The following is a 23,240-nucleotide window of genomic DNA, read 5'->3' as shown; positions in this document are numbered from 1 at the left end:
TTCTAAGATATGATGCCATTTGGTTAATTCAAGACCAAAGATATAACTTTCAACAATAAAAGAACATAAAGAAAAAAGATAAATCCACCAATCTAAAAGGACATCTTTCTTTTTTCCCCTTTATTATAAATGGTCATCAATTAATCATGGTTAAAAAATATATATATTACAATAATATTTATTTATAAAAAAAAATTATTTTTATTTTACACGTAATCATTCTCGTGCAGAAGCATGTTAATCTTCTACGTATCGTTTACATTTTATGATGTCCTAAAAGGGACTTACTTAAGCCAATATTCTTTATACATCAGCTTTTGGAATCTTATTATTTATCCAAAAGGAACTTAAAGCATATTAGATGTTTTTTAAATTCTTTATACCAATTGGGAATTCCAAATGCACATAAAAGTTAACAGCATCTAATGAATTACTATTAATATATTTGCCATGAAGCTCCACTATCATAATTATCCCTTAAAATACAAGGATTCATTATTCCTAATCTAATTTTTAAAAATTACCAAAGCATCAAATCCAACTTTTGGGGAATTGGAATCCACCACAAGTCCACAACTAAGGATTTCCATGTATTGTCCTATCAATCTCCAAGATAAAGGCATCGCATTCAAGAGCGTGATCCAGTGATCAATGAAGTAAGCAATGAAGATAGCTTGAAAAAAAAGAGGAGTTCAATTGAATCTCGTTCACTAAAAAATTATACTATGCAAATAGGATAAAAACTAAGTGATTTTGAAGCAATCAAGGGAAAATTCTAGTAAATGCGAAAGAGATTCAAAAATTGTTTTAGATCACAAGTTCAAATTCCAGATATAAAAATCCCGACTCTGACACTATGGATATTGACTAGGGTTCAAATACCAACGAAGTCAAAAAAACACCCGTTGATTTCTTTCTATTTATCTAAGCCTTACTAGGTGCAGTGCAGTTATTGATAGGAGGTAGTAAATATCCTGAAAGAAACTCGAGGTGCATGCAAGCTGGCTAGGAGAAGGTAGTTTTTAATGTATCAGCTAAAGGAATATGGAATTCTGATTCCAAACTTACATCAACAACTAATCAGCACCTTTAGCACTAACATTATTCCAAACAACAAACATCAAAATACAGAAAACACTCATCTGGACCAAAAAAAATCAACACATTAACAATATTCAGATGAAATAATTTCATGTTAATACATAATTGTCACAAAAATGACAACTATTATCAGTACTCTGATCCAAATAAGCAAGGGTAAAATTTTCTTATGAGTAATGAGTCTACATACTGTAAGGTTAGAGAAAACTCGCGTAAACAGGTTTTTCTCTTATACCTGCTTTAAATCAAATTAGAAAAATAATTTTCTTCAGAATCATGGACCTTCTACTGCTGCTGGCCTGCTTCCAAGCCAACATGGAGTGAACACCAAGAATCGAGACCAGTGACTATTTCCGAAGCCTTATGCTTTGGTAGCGTCAAGGATCGGTAAAATGAAAATAAGGATATTTTACCGAGCTATAAGCTGATCGAGCTTCATTTGCTCCATCCATGCACCAAGTTGATCATATTGTTCAATCTGGGAACCAGAGGTTGAGCCTTCGGTGGTATCTGCACCAGAAACTGTAAGGCCTGATACTCGAGATGCAGATTTGTTCTTAGCTTCCTGTGGTGATTCTTTGACAAGAGATTGGACCCAAGATAGATCAGGCTCTTCTCCATTGTTGGCAAGCTCAAACGATGATGATCTCCTTAGCCTACCAAACTCCTCGCTATTGACAGCCCAATCTGGCTTTCCTGGAGCTATACCCCAGTTCGACCAAGTATCTGAGGGAGAGCCAGCAATGGCAGAAGCAGCACTGGAGCCAAGATCACGCGAGCTGAGACTCCTAAATTGATGTTGCTTGTCACCTTGAGCAAGCATTGAGACACGGGAACTCATTGGTGAGATTGGTTCCATTCCTCGGGGAGACATACTCCGTGATGATGGAACTCCAAAAGAGCCCTGCAATAGAGGATTGTCAACATTTCTTGGTGAAAAATTTGTATTAATCGGAGACAACATGGCCTTCTGCTGCTGCAGGTATTGGTTGAAAACCGCGGACTTGTGGGTTGGGGAAAAAACAGCCTGAGATAAAGCTTGGTCAGAAAATCTAGGAGATGAGCCCTCAGCAGAAAATAAATCCTCGAGATTCGAAGGGGTTAAGGTCTTAGGACGAACTGAACGGTTAAAAGAATTAGCACTCATGCTGGACTGGGATAGGCAAGACAGTCCATTTAGTAGCTGCTGTTGCTGCACATCAAAATCAGACAACATAGTCAGGTCTTTAGCAGGGATATCTCTTGCATTTAGTGATGAACGCAAGCGACTGGACTGAAGATTGCTTCCAGGAAGATGCAAAGCTGGGACATTTTGTGGTGGCCAACCCATGTTTGAAACACCATTAGCCGAGGGAGACATTGGAGGAGTGAACGGTGACGGGGACATGACAGAGACTGAGGATGGAGAACCTGGTATAAGGCCCATTGCAGCAGCAAAATCCATTGCATTGGCAGCAGAAGCATTTGATCGAGGTGACAGAACAGCAGAACCAGTAGAGACATACAGTGGCCTGAGTTCCTCTTGCATGTGGGCAAAGAAACAAACTCTTCTATCACAGTTTGTACCATCTTTGCAAAGCCGGGTTCGATATTGTGCAGGATGCAACCAGCACTCAAAAACTCCATGAGCATATTCACACATGTCCCCTCGTCTGCAAGCTCCCTTGCGGAACTCAGGGCAAGGTACACAGCTGTAGTGGTACTTTCTTGGATCTCTTCTTCGAGCATTTTCACCTGGATGGACAAATGGACATTCAGTCCAATCATGGGAGTATGCACGCGAGCAAGGCTTAATCTTAAATGAGAACATCCTGAATTCATCTGTGGAGTAGATGCTGTTTTTTATGTCAGGTAAGGAAGGATCAATCGGGTATTCTTTCTTCTCTGGAGGAGAGGGCACAGGGAGGTCATTAGATTTTGCACTCCTCGGGGAAGAAGTTGTATCTGAAGCAGAAGATGGGGATATATTTCCAAGAGAAGGCGAAAGTGGTGGAGAATTTGAGTTTGAACTGGCCATAGACACCCTCAGGTTGCAATCTCCCATTCCATCAGTTTTGAGCAGATTTTCTAGACACGATTTCATGGTGTGATCCTTCAGAGAAATAACTAAAACATCAAGAGGGCGATGACCATAGGCATCTTTGAAGTTTGGGTCAGCACCAGCTTCTAAAAGCAACTTGACAGCATCAACAGCATTCAAAGATCCACCTGAGGCAGCACAATGAAGGGCAGTGCTATTATCACGGCCACAAGAACGATTCACATCAACTCCAGCTAGAGAAAGAATCAGCTTTAAAACATCAATACTACCATACATAGCAGCAACCATTAAAGGGGTTCTATGCTCGAGAACCATTTGCCTTGAGCCCTTTTGACGCCCATACCACAACCCAACCTCATGAACACTGGATAGATCATGCTCAATCCATCTTTTAAAAGCATCTATATCGTTGTTGGATGCAATTTCAAGCAAGCTAGCAAGAGTATCTTCAGTTTCAACAGTCAAATGATTCATGTTCATGTCTGTAGTTCAATATATACCAACTGAAAGAGATGAAAATCAAGAATTAGTATCACAACACAACATATCAAGCAAAATCTATTACGGTAAATCTAGAGCAGCACAGAAAAAGCCAACCTCAGTGACAACTGATAAAAACTTAACTTCAATGGCACATTTGCAGGTTCACGAAGCAGTTGCTTTATTGACAGAACTTAACTTACTGTACAAATTAGAATATTTGCACAACCAAGAATTATCTCTATCACAATAAAAAAACAACTCACCATGCGGAGACGTCACGAAAAAGGACACTTATCTTCTGATTCTCAAAGAAAAAGGTAAGGCATATATCAGAGAGACTGATGGGAACAAATACTAATATTCTCTACAGAATGGCAAAACAGAAAAGAAAAGCAGAAAGACTCTGTCTCAATCAACCTACGAATAAATTCACATACTACACGAGCATTACGCCATACATTTTTGTAGTAGATTTCAAAAATTTATCTTCATATATCTGTTTGGCCGTGAAATTTCATCTCAAAATCTAATCTTTAAACATTTTCAAGTTCCCAGACTCTATCTCATACCAATTTCTGGAATTTTGGGACTCACTTACAAAAGTTCAAATTTTTCCAAGTAAAATACATGTACAAGCACTTCAACTTCAAAATCTATGGCCAAACAGGACAACTTTTGTAGATTAAAATTCTCATTTTTCTTGAAAACAAAAAGCACAGATTCTACTATCTCAGAATTAAAAAAAAAGTCTTTTTAAATTTTGGTTTATTTCTAGGGAATATAAACTGACCTTTCAAACCTTATAACAAGATGCTTCAAGCTTTCAGTCCACAGTTCAATAAAAAAAAAATCCCCAAATCAACAAAATCTTTCCAACTACAACACAAACAAAAAAAGGGGTTAAAAATTTGCAGCTAATCAACCAAAATCATTGAGACAAAAGCCAATTCTCAAAAAACAAGTAACCCCTCAACAACATATCATGTGCAGCATAATCCTACAAGTGGGGATCTACAGATAGACTGTTTCCGATAAACCCTCAACTCAAATCAAGAATTAACAAACATTAACACAAAAAACATACAAAACAAGGACAATCAAGAATTGAAAAGCAGCAGAGCAAGAACATAACAAACAAATGGGAAGTTAAATAAAATCAATTCTCACCAAAAATTGAGCTGATTAGATAAAAAAAAGATCAATTTGTTAAGACCAGTAGCAGCTCTTCAGTACCATTTCATGTCTTAACAGGACATATATATATATATATATAGATATAGAGAGAGAAAGTGGGCAAGACTTGATTTTTATAGATCTAGAGAGAGAAAAGGAGAGTTGGGGAGAAAAAGAAGGGATTTTTACAGATCTAGAGAGAGAAAGACTTGATTCTTCCTATTTTCTCTTCACCATTTCCTATGTTTTCTCTCCCTCTCTTTTCTCTTTCTTGATTTCTCTATAAATTTTCACTCATTAGTATATTCATCACTCTCAATTTACCTTTTATATAAAAATAATAAAAATTACTAAATACATTTAATTTTAATTATAAATAGGAATTATTACACTATTGATTTTTTAATTTAACTTATTTTCTTTTTTAGTCTATTCGAAAAATATGTCTTTTTCCTTTTCTAATAACTCTTTCATTTTAGTCTTTCCCATTTAAAATTACAAAATTAAAAAAAATGCATTTTGGTACCTTCTGGAATACGTATATATATTTAATTTAAGATTACAAAATTTAAATATATTATTTACTTTTTAAAATTACGTATCTAGTCAAAATAAAACAATCCAAATGAAAGCATTTTGGTACCTTCTAGAATACGTATATTTGATTTGAGATTACAAAATTTGTATATATTATTTATTTTGTGAAATTACGTATTTAGTCAAAACAAGACAATAAAAAAGAAACATAAGGAGTAATTACTAATATACAATAACATTTTGACTAAAATTAAAATTAAAATTAAAATTAAAGAAAAAAAAAGGATTTTGGTACCTTCTAGAGTACTTATATGTAATTGAAGATTACAAAATTCGAATATATTATTTACTTTGTTAAATTACGTATCTAGTCAAAACATGACATAAAAAGAAGCGGAAGGAGTAATCAGTAATGTATATGATAATATTTTGACTAAAATTAAAGGAAAAAAAAAGGATTTTGGTACCTTCTAGAATTCGTATATTTAATTTGAGATTACAAAATTCAAATATATTATTTATTTTGTTAAATTACGTATCTAGTCAAAACAGGACAATCAAAATGAAACAGGAGGAGTAATCAGTAATATACAATTTTGACTAAAATTACAAAATTAAAATTAGAGAAAAAAGGGATGTTGGTACCTTCTAGAATACGTATCTTTAATTTCAGATTGCAAAATTTAAATATATTATTTACTTTCTTAAATTACTTATCTAGTCAAAACAGGGCAATCAAAATGAAACTAAAGAAGTAATCAGTAACATACAATAACATTTTGACTAAAATTACAAAATTAAAATTAAAGGAAAAAAAAAGTATTTTAGTGTCTTCTAGAGTACGTATCTTTAATTACATATTACATAATTCGAATATATTATTGTCTTAAATATCGTATCTAGTCAAAACAAGACAATCAAAATGAAACGGAAGGACTAATCAATAATATTCAATAATATTATGACCAAATTCTATTGCTACGCTTTTTTTTTTCATTATTCTTTATTGTTTTTTTGTTATTGTATTTTTTAATTATATTTTACTTGAGTTAAATAAAAGTTTATCAAAAAACAGATTATTTACTTTTACAAAGTAAGAATAAAATTGCGTAGCACCTTCACTTCAAGATGTCACTTATAAAATTACTCTAAATATGTCATTATCATTATACGCTATATTAATAAACACATTATCAATCGCCACAAAGAATAAATCATATTATCTCAAAAGCAATAAAATCAAAAGCGGAGTTAAAGTCCCATCAATAAAGTAAAATTTTAAGTAGTCATTGAACTAACATTATTTGCTTGTAACGTGAAAAACGAAGATATTCAATCTTTATATAACTCAAATAAAATATGTTTTTCTTTTGTTTTTTCATTATTAGTTTATTTTAATTGTTGTCTTATTTAACTTGGGAGTCGTCCAAAAATCGTAACGTCCAATAACTTGTAATGACTAATGATGATGACACAAAATATTGTTTCCATTGGGTAAAACCTTTGAGTTACAATTTTAACGTTTTTATTGGTCAAAATTCATTAATTAATTGATCTAAATTCACATTTCTTTATTATCAAAGCTTGAACCAAGACTTCTGATTCAAAATTATTATTATCTTATCATAATTAACCTTATATTGGTATATGATGAAAAAAATTTCCAAAAGGAATAGAATTAATGACTTTGGTAGTTCATATAGTTATGAGTCTTAATTGATCATCTGTATTAATAAACCTTAAATATGGTTGTCAATCTTTAATATTTCCAAATATATCAATATAAATCTTCATAAAACATTTTCAACTTTAGATGACTCGGATTTGAACTTTGGGTATGGATAAATTCATGGTAGGAAACACTTCTCTCCGAATGACGTCCTACGTGACGCAAATGCAAAATATTCGAACTTTAATACAAAATCAAATATCAGGTGTGAAACAAAAAAAAAACATTTTAAACTAATATTCAATCAAACACTAAAAAAAAATCCTATGACAATATTTATCTCTATACCAAAAATAATTTATGAAAGTGATTTTATATAAATTTGAGTTAAAAATAAAACTATAAAACAATGCAAGATAGTTAAATCTCACGCTTATACCTACAAAAAAATACTAAAATCTAAAACTAGCAAAGTGTATCTGTTTTTTTTTTATATAAAAATTAGTATGAACCATAATAAGTCCAACACGTTAAATAATCGCATTCAATTAATTTAACTAAACATCGATCTTAAAGTAAAAATGCCATTTTAATGCGAATAGCAAGATCATATCGAAATAAATTCAAATACTTCAGTAGATATCGTAATAACATGATCAAAATTATATAATGAAATAACATCGAATCGTCGTAAGAGAAACAACGCGGTTATTATTATGGGCCCCAATTCCAAAATCGAGAATATGTGGTTGATGGGCTTTTGATTGATGGATGGTCCACTAAATCCAAAACCTTTTAACTAGTTCGACAAAACATTTAAATAAAAGCCCATTTGTGATTGAATCCACTAAAATTATAAATTGTTGCCATGTGTGTGATCAATAATTAAAGTTCACTTTTTAAAAAGAAAATATTTTATTGTCGTCTTCCACAAAATAAATTTGGGTGTTTTGGTTGCTTTCACACTTTTTTTTGGACTTCCATACTATGAATGTGTTAAAGTATTAACATTACCTATGATGAAGAATTATAATTAGAGGGGTAATTAGTCAGAAGAATTATAATTAGAGGGGTAATTAGTCAAAGTTTGAGTAGTCTGCGAGTTAATTACTTAGATACATGTTAAATTGTAATATTATTAGTCTTACGAGATTTTGGTGTGCTTCCAAATATGTTTATATACATGTATCTTGGGATACATGAGCTCAATATTAGGTGTAATTTAATCTAGATACATTGTATTCAAATAGATTCGTATGTATATGGGATACATAGACAAATCTCGCTCGCCTCCTTCTCATTTCGATCACCTCATTCCCATCTTGCTCGCCTCTCATATCACGCTCGCATACCTGGACTCCCAAATACATGCGAAATACACTAGATATATGTATCTAGTGTTATTTTGTGTGATTCACCGTGTATCTAGGATAGATAAACAAATTTCGCTAGCCTCCCTCTTGTTCTCATTCTCCTATATCCCTATTCCAGTGTATCTAATAGCAAAAATATATCTATGTATATCTGACTTGAAATAATTTAAATATCTTATTTTTTCCATTTTAATTTAAATATCTTAATTTTATAAAACATTATTTAACTAACTAACTCTTTATCTCAATTCTATATTAACTTAGTCAACTCAAATAATGAAACAAAATTCCATTAATTATGAGATGTCCCATCTGAAAACAAACCAAGTTTATGTAATTGTTGCTCTCCACAAAGGAAATTTATGCTAAGTATCAACATGTGACATGTCGCTAAATATTTTTATTTATTATTATTGTTAAATATATTTCAACGATAATTATATAATTATCACAATTTTGATGGTAATACCCATAACATTATTTTCTACATATAGGATGAATGTGTTAATTTGTTCAGTTTTATACAAATTTAAATACTTATTTGTGCACACTCAAAATTAAAAATATAAATATTATATTAATGTCACAATAGTAATTATGTTAAATATAATTACTTATGTTAAATATAATGCAATAGTAATGATACGTATCACCCTATAACATTATTTTCATATGAATGTGTTAATTTGTTTAATTTTAAACAAGTTTAAATATTTATTTGTCCACACTCAAAATTTTTAAAATATAAAAATTAATTGAAATCAAGTTAAAAAAAATACGTTTATGTATTATGCCATAAAATAATGCGCCATTTCCCAATTGGAATTGCAAAACAATGCTTAAGTTTCCGAATTCCAATTCCCAATTGGAATCAACTTATAAGCACCCTTACTTATCATATAATTATTGATTATTTATTTATTCATCAAATTTTAAATTTATTATATATGGAAAGTTTTTGCATTACTTTTGTATTAGGGTGATTTTAGGTAACTAATTTTGAAATATAACGAAAGTTTTTGCATTTATATTTCCCAATTCTTTTTAAATTTGGTTTCCATTACAGTCTTTATACAAACAAACTTATATATAAGGCATCATTCTATACAGTTTTACAAATTAGAAATAAAATAAAATAGAAAAAGTGGACTTTACGTTTGCATTACGGTTAGTTTGACATATTAGAAAACTCTTTTTTATCCCAATTCCCTCTAAATTTTGATTTCCATTTACGTACCGCTTTTACAGTTCTATGCTATACAACCCAATTACCAAAGACTACTAATCATTCTGTACCATTTTCTAAAACACAACATAAAGTTAGTTTAACAAGAATTATGAGGATGACAAAAATCAGTCATGATTCTCCAGATTCAGAATTAGGAGTCAGATTTTTACCCACGGATGAACAACTTATTAGCTATCTAATAAAATTTGTTGCTTCTAACAATTTCGTTTGTAATGATATTCAATTTGAAGATCTTTTTGAGAGTAAGAAGCCATGGGAGTTAATGGAAGCAGGTACTAAATATTTCTTTACTCAATTAAAGAAGTTAGAACCAAACCATAAAAGGTTTATTCGGACTTTGGTTGGAGGAGGAAGTTGGAAAGGGCAGGACAAAGGAAAACCGGTAGGTGCAAAGAAATTTGGGATAAAAAAAACTTATAGCTATGAAGAAAATAAAAAGGATGGTAAGGATAAAGTTAATAATGGTTCTTGGATTATGAAAGAGTATAGTCTTGACGACAAGGTAATAAAGTAGTTAAGAAATAGAGGTATAATGAAGCACGAGGATGTTGTTTTGTGCTACATTAGGAGGAAAGTTACAGATAAAGAATCAAGACGTGGAAATGACGATGATGATGATACACAACCCCAGGGACCTAATGCATCTGGATATGGTGATCAACTTCCTCAACAGATGGTGAAGCCAATGCAAAATATTGAATCACGATATGTTGGATGTGATGATGAGTTGATGAACGATATGATAACACAACCCCAGTGGCCTATCTGCAATTATCAACTTTCTCAGCTAATCGTCACGTGTCCAATGGTTGAAGGAAATAGTAATGGTGAATTAGTTGTTCCTGAGCAATTGTCAACATATCAGGAAGAGCAAGTGCAGAATGTTGAAGAGGCAACAGGTAATGCATCATCAGATTATCAAGTTGACCCAACATTCACTGGTGTTTTAAACAACGATGAGTGTTTATTAATAGATGAATTAGGTGATTTTGATGAGTTTATGGGAGAAAACCAGGAATGGCTATCTGAGTTGGTTTCTTAGTCTAATTCTAGTAAAATATATATAGGTAGTTTTGATTACACAAATATAGATGTAAGTGAAATTGTTTCATATAATCAAATCAATGAATATACTTTTATTTCTTAATCTCTACTTATCTGCTTGCTAGCACTGTTCAGGTTAAAGTTTGAAAAGAAACTTAAATTTCTTGTTTGCAATTAATGTTAAGTCTCTGCTCAATCTCAGACCTTCAGATCATGTAGAAATACAAACCGTTTGAAATTCACTGTTGTTAGCGTAGTCTAGTGATCAAAATAGTTAAACTATGTATATTGTCTGAGGTTGTAATTTCGATTTTCATATTAGAGAGAGTCAGGAGGTTAGATGGGAAGGGTAAAAGCCAGAAAACAGTTGTTGATATGGTTTGTGATATGTATCATTTTGTAGCAAACCAGTGATCATAGCAGGGAATGTTTTCGATGAAAATCTCAAGCAAGCAATAGATTTCGATGCAGTTGTAAAGGCAATCAGGAAAGATACAACTAAGATTAGTACTGGAACTTTCAGTAATGTGAATAGAGCAGACATGCCTTCCGGGATGATTTTGTATGTTAAGAGCCTAAAGTCGATGGACAAGACTATAGTTCATCACCAGAGCAAGATGATCAGAGAGCTTGAAAAGCTAAGTAAACTCTGTCATGATAATCTGACAAGGCCTATCGGGTTTGCAATCTATGAGGATGTTGTTCTACTCTTACATCAATACTATCCCAATGGGACATTGGCTCAGTTTCTTCATGAGTTTAGCCAGAAACCTGAGTACGAACCTGACTGGCCTACAAGACTTTCCATTGCCATTGGCGTTGCAGAAGGGTTAGCGTTCCTTCATCACGTGGCCATAATCCATCTTGATGTTTCTTCAGGGAATGTGTTTCTTGATTCTAAATTCACCCCTTTGGTTGCTGAAGTTGAAATATCCCGACTTCTTGATCCATCTAGAGGGACTGCAAGTATTAGTGCTGTTGCTGGCTCATTTGGATACATTCCCCCAGGTATATTCATATTGCTTGAAAGACTTGGCTAATCATTTTACTACCTCGTGTTTCAATTTGTTTGTCTTACTTTCCTTTTTAGTCTGTCTAAAAAAAATGTCTTCCCTTTCTTGGTAACTCTTTAATTTTAACTTTCCACCTAACATCTTTTAAGACCACGGGCATTTTGTGATAGAAATGCTTCAAGAGGTTACATAGAGTTGAATCAAAACTCGTATCATCCAAAAGTTTCTGCTTAATCACAGACCTTCAGATCATGAAAACCCCTGTAGAAATACAAAACGGTACGAAATTCATTGTTCTTAGCCTTGATTAATAGTGGTCAAAATAGTTAAACTATGTATATTGTCTGAGGTTGCTGTTCTTCTCTGATGATCAGCTCCGAGGTTATAATTTCGATTTTCATATTAGAGCGAGTAAGGAGGTTATATGGGAAGGGTTAAAACCAGAAACAGTTGTTGATATGTACCATTATGTACAAGGCCTTCAATCATATATACTTCTTTTTTCTTGTCCATGTGTAAATGGAGGTTTGGCATTTCATATGCAACATTAAAATCTTTATGTATATATAATATACCGTAGATGTTGAATCCTCTTGGTGAAAATCTTGTCTTCGCCACTGCATTGGGCCCTTCGCAATAATACCATTGGAGTAGGGAACATATTGAGAGGTTTTTCATCCTGCTGCAGCTTCTGGTGTGTGTAGATTATAAAAACAACACTAAGCTAACACTCTCAACGGATAGCTGATTCCCAATTGGAATCAACTTATAAGTACCCTCACTTATCATATAAAATTATTGATTATACATCAAATTTTATTTAAATTTATTATATAAGGAAAGTTTTTGCATTACGTTTGTATTAGGGTGATTTTAAGTAACTAATTTTGAAATATAAGGTAAGTTTTTTGCATTTACATTTCCCAATTCTTCTTAAATTTGGTTCCCTTTATACAAACAAACTTATATTTAAGGCATCATTCTATACAGTAAGTAACTGATTTTATATAAGGAAACTTTTTTTGATTTCCACTTGCCGCCTTTACACTTGTATTCTATATAAACCCAATTACCAAAGACTACTCATCATTCTATAACCTTCTCTACAACACAACATAAAGTTTTTTTCTACTCTCTTCACTACAGAATTATGAGCATCACCCATGATTCTCCAATGTCAAAATTAGGAGTCAGGTTTCGACCCACTGATGACCAACTTATTCGCTATCTAATAAAATTTGTTGCTTCTAACAATTATGTTTGCAACGATATTCAATTTGAAGATCTTTATGGGAGTAAAAAGCCATGGGAGTTATTGAAAGGCTCATCAGATACTAAATATTTCTTTACTCAATTAAAGAAGTTAAAATCGGACCATACAAGGTTTATTCGGACTTTGGTTGGAGTAGGAAGTTGGAAAGGGAAGGCTAAAGGAAAACCGGTAGGGGCAAAGAAAGTTGGGATCAAAAGAAGTTATAACTATGAAGAAAATAAAAAGGATAATGAGGATGAAGTTAATGATGTTTCTTGGATTATGAAAGAGTATAGTCTTGACGACAAAGTAATAAAGTTGTTAAGAAATAGAGGTATAATGAAGCACAAGGATGTTGTTTTGTGCTACACTAGGTGTAAAGTTAAAGAATCAGGAAATCATATGCCTACAACAACTGCCAATGAAAATGACGATGATACACAACCCCAGGGGCCTATCTGCACTGGTGAATCAGTAAATCATATGCCTACAACAACTGCCCGTAGAAACGATGATGATGATGATATACAACCCTAGGGGCCTAATGAATCTGGATATGGTGATCAACTTCCTCAACAGATGGTGAAGCCATTGCAAAATATTGAATCAGGATATGTTGGATGTGATGATGAGAAGATGAACGATATGACAACACAACCCCAGTGGCCTAACTATAATAGTATTCAGTCATTGCTATTAGGAGACTATAATGATCCATCAACATTGACTAATGAGATGATGAACATCACTGCAACACAATATACTTCTGTTGATGATTTTTTAAACAGCAGCCAAAGCTTCTCGTCGTTACTGGGATGATCTAATTTGTATGCAGTTGATACTAGAAAATATGCATTGTTTTGATTTATGTGTAATGTATTTAATGAGAGAACTAAACTCTTAACTTTCATTCCTCTCTTTATTCAAAAGAAAAAGATTTTGATGTATACTAATTCCTTATGTTTTGGCATCTCTTTTTGATTGATTTAAACTTCTTCCCTCTCTGTTTATATATGTAAAATAGGCTAAAAGTTATACGCAACCTGAGGCAATTACAACATCATACCTCATATAATTCCACAAGTAGGGTCCAGGGAATGATTGAGTATATACAGACATTAACAAATAAAGAATTTGAATCTGAAATGTTTGTATCATTAAATAACTGGTATCCATAACTGAACAATTGAAGCATACGATGCCAACCTATATACAACCACAATAATCACCTTATCTATCCTTCACCATATTTCCTCGGATCGTCCAAATGAAAAACAAAAAGAAAATAACACAACATGATTACAACTCAAAGAACACATGAATGTTCTAGTCCCCAAGTTAATCGATCCACCCACAGAAGAAAAATTACAGAGACGAAATAAAAAAATGGCAGATCGATAGATGAACAGGAAAGAAGGGACGAATTTAGAAAAGCCAAAAGCTGAGTTCTAGTACTCGAGATGTTACTTAACTAGCTTTGTAAGGATCCATCCTTCATCAGTTTCAAACTGAGACTATTATATCGTTCTCGTGAATACTGTCTTGACGCCTTCCTCCAATCTGTTCCAGCCTTCATCATAGTAGAGAATTCATCGTAACTTATCCGTCCATCCTGAAAGAGAATGAAACGTAAGCATATAATCAATGCATGACAACATCGTTTTCTTTTTCCCAATTCCAGGTTCATAGAATCAACGGGATAAGAATAATACACAAGGAACCAGACATATAACACACAGAATATAAAATATATTACTGACCTTGTCAGTGTCTACATCTTGCATAATAGCATTGATAACTTCTTCGCTGTTGGTTTCAATCTCGTCATCTAAGGCTTCCCTTAATTCTTCAATCTCTATATATCCATTTTGATTCCTATCAAAAAAATCGAACGCCTTCTTCAGGTGCTCCTCATTTGCCATCTTTCTTAGATGGACTGAAATTGCTACAAATTCCCCGTAGTCCAAAAATCCATCTTTATCGACATCACCCTGTGAAAATATCACTGATTAGTTTCCTTTGTTCCTCCCAAGTAACATTATAATGCCGTGGCTAGTATTCTAATGTAGTTATACAAGTCAATTTTTAGATAAGATCCAGATGCCTGGCAATGGGGCATGGAGGGGGAAGTTATCAATAATCGAAGGAATATGCCATTTAACTACTTTGACTGGGTGCGGGGAGCCTAACAGCAGCAGTAGAATATTGATTTATTTTTGTCTATTTTATTGTTTTGAGATGGTTCAAGCATTCAACTAGGTAGTATAAGAGGACCACAAGTGAAATACAACACACAGAATTCGATACTTACAACATCCATAAGAATTTGTACATCAGATTCAGGAATTTGATGGCCAAGTTTCTGCAACCCAACTCTCAACTCGTTAACGTCAATCTTCCCTCTGTTACCTATATCCATCAATTGGAATCCCTCCTTTATTCCAGCCACTTCGTCCACTGTCAAATGCTCAGCAATCACCTGTGCGGTAGAAAGGCAATTAATTGAAGAAAATTCAACCCAAGACTAGTAGCTGTTACGAGAAAAACATTCACAGTAAAGAAAAGAAGAAACATTATTCTCAGAGTTGGAATCGCACCCTTAAAGCTCTTTTCTTTAGCTTGTTCATCATAGAGAATTGCTTGAGCCTTGCTTTCACTGTTTCACCCAAAGAAACATTTGGAGCCTTCTTTGCATTTTGTATCCAGGGATGATCTATAAGCAGTCAGAGCAGAAACGTTAAGCTTTGACAAGGAATAATGAATTTTCACATGGTTTACGAAGTAAATGAAGAAAACTCTTTTAGCCAGTGCTTTACCTAGAACTTCTTGAGCAGTAAGCCTCTTGCTAGGATCAGGGTTAAGCATCTTCTTCACAAGGTCTTTCGCATTGTCGGAGACCTTAGGCCAAGGGTCCCTTTTAAAATTTACAGCAGAACGAATGATCGCTTGAGCAACTCCTTGTTCAGTTTCTGCAATGATAGAATTTTTTTTAATATAAACACCATGCTGACCATAACAAAAACCAGTGCTAGTATTTAACAGTTGATTGATAAAATAATATAGCAGCTAGATAACCTTCTTCCTTCCGACAGTTATTCTGGAGTATAAACTAAATAAAAGAGAGTAAAATTGACTTGCCAATCCGTTTGCTTGGAAACAGATTATTAGGAGCACCAATTAAGATACCAAAAGAAACTTCCATAAAAATTTCTTTTACCAGTAATGCTTATTTGAGAATGCTATAAGATGGAGCAGGCTATTTTGGAAGTTCAGAGTATCAATTTCGAGGGCAAGGATCAATATGGACAAATTAGAGCAAGTCGAGATGCATTTACTCGAGTCATTGTCAATTTGTAAATACCATGTATCCTGGTCTAAATTTTTTTAAAAGAATCGCAATACACAAAAATAATACTCCATATAATCATCACTACTAATAGTTTTGTCTCTTTTACTATAAGATTCTCATTTTTTGACAACTGCTCCTCAGAGACAAGATTGTAGGTGATCAAGAATTACTTCCCTTGATAATTATTATAAGCAACAAGAGAATATGGATAAAGAGTTTGCATCACCAAATAGTCTGGTGAAGTAGCAACATGCAAGATATTTGTAATGTGAATCACCAATAACTAGCCCTTCAAGGGCAAGGACACTAACCTGCCCAAAATGGCGGAACACCACATAGCAAGATGTAGAGAATTACTCCAGCACTCCACACATCTACTTCTGGACCATAGTCTCTCTTCAGCACCTCGGGCGCCATGTAGTACGGACTTCCCACAATTTCGTTAAATCTCTCACCTGTAAAACCAATATGACAAACTAAACGGTGAATATAACGTTCAAGTATTCAAAAGCAGCGAGATACAAAAATATTAGGAAATTTACCAGGCTTAAAGAATACTGAGAGACCAAAATCAATTGCCTTCAATGGTGCTGTCTCTTTCTTGTTTTCAAACAAGAAATTTTCAGGTTTGAGGTCACGATGCATAACTCCATGCTTATGGCACATCTGTAACCCAAACAAAAAGAGAAGTAATTAAATATCAAATAACCAACCAGCCATAATTGGAAATTATTTAAACATATGTGAATTTTGCATCTTGTCAAGCAGTTAATATCTTTCCTTTTAAAGGTCTCAGATAGTTGATCTCAGTTTATTGAAAAATGACAAAATCTCTGAGACAAATGGTGCAAAGAGAACATACACCAATTACTCCACAAAAGGGTCGTTTTCCCCAATGTTGAATTGGACTACACAGTGTGTCACACCATCCAATTGACTGGGAAACGATAAGTTTAGAGCTTACTTGGTATCAGACCAAAAAGATCTATGAGAAAATGTCCATGCAATCTCACTCCTTTATTAGTTTAACAAATCCTAATTGCCAACAAGTTAGTTCCCTTTATAGAAAGCTGATCTACTTAGCATGACAATGGCATTCTCATTCCTCTACGTTATTCAACACATTCTTATATCACTAGCACCTTAAAGCTTATTAAACAATCATGGCAATTCATTAAGCTGTTGTGACGATTCTCCCATTCTACTTTACTAACATAAATTTCAAATCTAAATAACACAATTAAGAGTAGATCATTAAATAACTAAGGATTAACACAGCTTTAAAAACAAGTCTTCACCTGAATCACTTCAACAATTGTGCGAGTCACAGCAGCTGCTGCCCTCTCAGTATAATGCCCCCTTGCAACGATCCGATCAAATAGCTCACCACCCTCACACAGCTCCATAACTATATGCACTGCATTATCATCCTCATAAGTATCCTTTAAGGTGACAATATTAGGATGCTTAGGCAAATGCTTCATGATCTCAACTTCTCTCCTTACATCCTCGATATCCACTCGAGTCCTAAGTTTCTTCTTTGATATTGATTTACAAGCATACACATCTCCACTTACTTTGTCAGTAGATAAATATGTAACCCCAAATTCACCTCGACCAAGCTCACGCCCTAACTCATACGTTGCCTCAATATCAGTACCAGTTGGATTATCCAACACATAAGACTTATGTCCATTCCCATTCCCATAATCAACAGAAAATGGGTTTGGCTTATTCTTCCCCCTTTTCTTCTCCTCTGTTTCTGAAGTTTTTGGTGCTGCACAACAATTACCCATTGAACCAGATCCTCAAAACCCAAGTTCTTCAAAACTTTCAGCTAAAAGGGTCTCAAGATCTTAACTTCCCCACCAAACTAACACAACAAAAAGCTTCAATTCTCACCTAAAACTAAAAGGGTCTCAAAATTTTAGCTTTCCCTACCAAATCAACACACAAAAATCTCAACTTTCACTAGTCAAACTTCAACCAAGATCCAATTTTTATAAATGATTTACCCAGAAATCAAGAAAACAAGCAAGTGGGTTCCCTTAAATCCTTGAAAACTCCAATACCACCTAACAAAAATCTCAGATCTCACAAACCCCAATTCAATTTTCAAACTTTTGAGCTAAAAAGAACAATAAACCCTGAGGTTTTTGCAAAAGGGAAAGCTAAACAAATTGAAATTGAAGTGTTTATAGATGAAAAAGAAGATCTGAACAGAAATTTAACGCGTGAAGAAACCCAATTTATATAAACAAGAGAAGAGAAGAGAAGCAAAGGTCAAAATTGGGTTCATGGAAACTTCCCTACTATGCACATTACTCTTGTGAATGTGTGTATTATTTTGACCTTTTCTTGTTTTTCTAAATTGTCCAAAATCAAGAACCCACTTTGGAATAAACAAAATGGGATTTTTAAAATATATTTTGCATATTATAAAAATGTCATCTTTTGTAACAAATGCATATTGGTGAAAAAGTATTGGCTAGGGAGTAATAATTTGCTTACAAAAAGTTGGTCCATCTCATCTCTTTTGTCATCACCAAGAGTCCTAAACCCCCCCCCCCTCCCGCCTCCCTCTCCCTCCAATAATGTTGATTTCTTATATGTCGTTCGGTGGCTGGTTTGGAGGTGAGTTGTTCGAGTATTAAATACCGTATAAGTTATATTATATTTGGTAGTTGATTTAAGAGGTAAAAGGATTCATGTATAAAAGTAATATGTATTTGATTTTCAATCTGTATAACTAATACAAATATAAGTTATGAGAGAATTTATGTATTATTTATGCAGAATATTGGACATTACTATGATAAATAATGCATGCATTACGAGTATCTCCATAACTTTAATCAACTACCAATTGACACCTAGAGATTTATTTGGTTGGTGATTAAGTTATTCCGAGATTATCTAATCAACATATTCTTATTGCTAATTGTTTGGTTCATTGGACTAAAAATGAGATATACGAGATGTATGCATGTATTCAATTTAAACTAGATAAAGTGATATAAATTTTTATTTTACTTTTTCGATTTCAACTTTGGTTTTTCAAAGTGTGAGAAGAGTTTTGAAAGAGGACAAATATATCATTTTTATATTTAATTTCGAGATTATTATTCTAGAGTATATGATAATAATAATGTCACGATTGTGGTATACTGTTTCAAAATTGATAATCCTAGAATCTAATGTTCAACAAAATGCGAGATAAAATAATCTTGAGTTTAATTTCTAAAATAATAATCCCTTAATCCTCCAATCAAACTATGCCTTAGCTAAATTCTCATATATTTTTTTCATAATTTAATTTCTTTGTGAAGGATGGGTTTTGTTGTGGTTACACTTGTACAAAATTGTAGCATTTTATTGTTTCTCTCCATCTAAAAGTCATATCCTTTGGTTGAAAAAAAAGGTGAAATGAAGAACTTAAAATGGAAGTTCTAATTTCAACGAAGAATTAAATTCAAGATTATGAATGTAACAAATGCACGTTGACAATTATCTCTATTTCTAGAATATACTATAAAGTTTCTATTATTCCTATATTTTTTTTAAATCGTATTATTCCTATTATTAATAGTAGTAGTAAAGTATGTTACCTTTTTTGTGAAAAAAAATATTCACTTTTATATTGTTCCTCAAATCCTCCATTAGATGACATTATAAGGTCTTTGTTGTTTCCAAATTATATTATTTTTGGCTTAAGTCATCTACGGTCACTTAAAATTGTCCGCATATTTCACTTGGACACTTCAACTAGGGCTTGTACCTATTGAACACCTTATTTATTCAAAAATCATTTGTATTAGACACAAAATACTGACATGGCAAAAAAATTGTGTTCCACACTCCTTGAGCGCGTATAGCAATTAAAAATCATATTATTATTTTTTTGTTTTCCATCTTATATACATCATTTTAAAAAATAATAATAATAAAAATAAAATGGAAAAACCATGTCTTCTTCTTCACTTCTACACTGCAACCATCCTTTAAGTACGTCTGCCTCTCTTTCTCTAACCCTTTTTTATTCTTCTTTTGCTTTTACCTTCATTTTTTTAAAGTTATTATTATATAGATCTAAATCTCAAATATTCTAGCAAAGCTTCATTTTTTTTGATAAAAATAATATGAATTGATTATTTTTTCCAGCAAAAAGTCGTTATTCCTTTTTAGATAATTATGATAGCAAGTGATTAAAGAAAATAAATCCAAAATGGGAGAAAATCTTTGAAATGGCAGCAGATTTTGACGAACAAGAATAGGGGCAAGTGTTCAATAGGTACTGGCCTAAGTAAAGGTGTCTAACTGAAATATGCGAATAATTTTGAGGGGCTGTATATGACTTAAGCCTATTATTTTTGGTGTAAAAAACATGTTAAACCAATGCAACATATGCATTATTTTATTATATCAAAAAGCTGTTTTTGTCCTTTTTTATTTACATACTTTAGTGATCAAAATTATAAAATGTTTACTCATGGGATTAAATCATAATATTACTTGCATCCTTTGGAGAAGGAAATAAAAGATTTTTTTTTTCTTAATTTTTTAAACTTCATTGTAGTTGGTACCCCTTTTTAAGTATAAGAAAATAAATTTTTTTCCATAGATAATTTTCACCCTTTTTTCGGAAAATTATTCGAACATAGAATTGTTATAATTTTCAAAATTCGAAAAACTGTAGAAATTGCTCTATCTATTTCATTTTATAAAGTTATAATTGATTCAACACATTAAAAAAAAAAAAAAACTTACCGCACGCAATATTTTTAAAAAAAACTTATGATTTTGTATCAGTACATATTTCTATTATAATAAAAGTATGTTATAAAGATAAATGAAAAAAGTCAGGGTTAAATTATTTTTAAATATATAAATAATTATACTTTTATTATTGTTATTTTAAAAGTGAAAGGGTACTTTAGTCATTTTCTTTCGATTGCTGTAGGTTGTATTGAATTGGTCTAACTTGGGGGATTTGACTTTGGATACAGCGTTTTCAATTATATATGATTGCTAAATATTAAATAAAATAATACACACAATCATAAATATACAACAAAAAGTGATATTTTGCTGACTCTAGTAGTCCACATAAATTGGACTATAAATAGTTTTACTATTTTTTTATTTTTAAAAATAAAAAAAATTGCAGCATTAAGCCAAACTTTGTATTGATTATTTCATATTTTAAATTCACGAAAAGTCATTCATTATTAATTATTATGTTATTTGCAAATCTATCATTACTATTCCAGTTAGTTGAGTCTTGAGTGTTGATGAAGTGAAATATTTAAAGTGAGAGAGAGAATAGTTTAGATTAATATTATTATATTATTAAATATCAATCTTTCCTAAGAGTTTACGTAATATAATTAAAGTATATATATAGTTGTTGGATTTGAACCCTTGACCGTAATGGTAAATGTTGTTACAAGAAAAAATAACTTATAACGATAATAAGTATGTGCGTAAACAAAGAGTGCTAAAGTCATGACCAACATTAGTTAATTGTTATTGAATCCAATGTTGCACAGGGTTTAGAGACATTTACAAAAGTGCTAATTGTCACTAAAAATATATACTTAGTAGCAATTAAGTTATTATCGTTAATTAGTTGCCGCTAAAGATCATTTTTGGTATAGTACTTCAAAAATTGTTGTGGTAGAATGGATTTTGAGATCTGAATATACAAAAGGAATTGGTACGACTCACTTTCACCTCTTTAAAGAGCCTAATACGTGTCATCTCAATGTTGATGTTGAACATCGGATGAGAAAAACTATTTTGATATATACAAGTTGATAGAAACAAATCTTTTGACTTTGTCAAGTACATCACAAGACAACAATTCTCTCATCCCCAAAAGAAAAGAAAAGAAAAAACAAAGTATATTTTTAAATATTATCAACGTTAAGGTTTATATAATGAGTTTAGTGTTAATTTCTTGCTAAAAAAAATATTTGGATTAAAGTAACTTACTAATTTCATATATTTAGCTTGTTAATGTGGTGATTAAGTCAAAATTGGCATGCTATGGAATCTTTTTTCCTCTTTAATACCACAAAAATATATCTTAAACAATACCCTACTAGAATAATTGAATTATTCCTATATATCCAATTGGCTTATTGACTAATTCTCCAACCAATTGGTTAAATTTCAGTTTATTTTTCTTTAGAAAATAAATATTTAATTAGGTCAAAGTCTATTGCAATCTTGATTGACGGGAGAACACAATCTTTGAAAAAGGTCAAAATTAAAGTTGTTAAAGAACCAATTTATGAGTATACACACTTAATTTTTTTACGAAGACAATTTATGTACAATGTTATTTTTCGATGAAGGGGTGTCGATTAACTCGTTATGTATGCTTCACATGTTCCATCATCCACACTGTAATCTAATGGGCTATCAAGGACCACTTGCATGAGCAATAAATGGAATTTGCTAACTTGAATTAGACAAGAGCAAGGATTTTCTATGGGATGCGGGACTAGGGTTATGAACTTATAATCTGATGAACGAGTCGTTTTCATGATTACAAGTTCTTTTAGATTGAATCAGACTAGAATGGTGTTATATACACATTATGAGAATAGACCTTCGAGCCTATCTAAATAGATACTATGTTTGTATATGGATTCCTACGTCGTTACATTTCATATTTTTGAAAATTTCCATTGACAACACCCAATTTCATAGCCCACGAAAAACTGACATCTAAAAAACCCAAAATAATCAGGAGGGCTTTTTGGAAAGGGTGAATTGGGCTTTGTTGGGCAAAATGAGACCTAGATGCCCATTGCCTGGCTCAGCAGGCCCATGCACTATGTAGCCATATGGTCACAAAGACCTAAGAAAACACACGATGTTTACATCAAAACAAATACAACTTCTAGTACTTGTGCGTGGCAATCTACATGCAATTGTCATTAAAATAA

The 23,240-nt window shown here is 32.4% G+C and overlaps 3 protein-coding genes across 5 annotated transcripts; 1 reads left to right on the top strand and 2 right to left on the bottom strand.

Moving 5' to 3' along the window:
- Positions 1–1,145: 1,145 nt before the first annotated feature.
- LOC125833678 (zinc finger CCCH domain-containing protein 30-like) lies at positions 1,146–5,100 on the bottom strand. Of its 3 annotated transcripts, none has more exons than XM_049512849.1 (2): positions 4,793–5,100; positions 1,146–3,645 (listed from the first exon to the last, which is right to left on the bottom strand). In XM_049512849.1, the coding sequence occupies exon 2, from the start codon at positions 3,620–3,622 to the stop codon at positions 1,511–1,513; it is 2,112 nt and encodes a 703-aa protein (XP_049368806.1). In that variant the 5' UTR covers positions 3,623–3,645; positions 4,793–5,100; the 3' UTR covers positions 1,146–1,510. The 3 variants fall into 3 exon arrangements, with proteins under 3 accessions (XP_049368806.1, XP_049368814.1, XP_049368823.1); XM_049512857.1 differs by lacking the exon at positions 4,793–5,100 and adding an exon at positions 4,416–4,557; XM_049512866.1 differs by lacking the exon at positions 4,793–5,100 and adding an exon at positions 3,740–3,873.
- Positions 5,101–12,833: 7,733 nt separating this feature from the next.
- Positions 12,834–13,754, top strand: LOC125833806 (NAC domain-containing protein 2-like). Its single transcript, XM_049512978.1, has 2 exons — positions 12,834–13,409; positions 13,515–13,754. The coding sequence occupies exons 1-2, from the start codon at positions 12,834–12,836 to the stop codon at positions 13,752–13,754; spliced, it is 816 nt and encodes a 271-aa protein (XP_049368935.1).
- A 325-nt stretch (positions 13,755–14,079) lies between these two features.
- LOC125833712 (calcium-dependent protein kinase 32-like) lies at positions 14,080–18,704 on the bottom strand. The gene is made up of 8 exons (XM_049512898.1): positions 17,583–18,704; positions 16,827–16,950; positions 16,596–16,739; positions 15,752–15,904; positions 15,533–15,648; positions 15,247–15,414; positions 14,696–14,926; positions 14,080–14,547 (listed from the first exon to the last, which is right to left on the bottom strand). Exons 1-8 carry the CDS (start codon positions 18,078–18,080, stop codon positions 14,407–14,409), a joined length of 1,575 nt encoding a protein of 524 aa, XP_049368855.1. The 5' UTR covers positions 18,081–18,704; the 3' UTR covers positions 14,080–14,406.
- Between the last annotated feature and the right edge of the window lie 4,536 nt (positions 18,705–23,240).

Source organism: Solanum verrucosum, unplaced genomic scaffold (assembly GCF_900185275.1).
Source record: "Solanum verrucosum unplaced genomic scaffold, falcon-dt-bn FXZP01000285.1, whole genome shotgun sequence".
NCBI lineage: Eukaryota > Viridiplantae > Streptophyta > Magnoliopsida > Solanales > Solanaceae > Solanum > Solanum verrucosum.
Note: the sequence above shows the minus strand (reverse complement) of the source record. Positions and strands in the feature narration are given on the sequence as shown.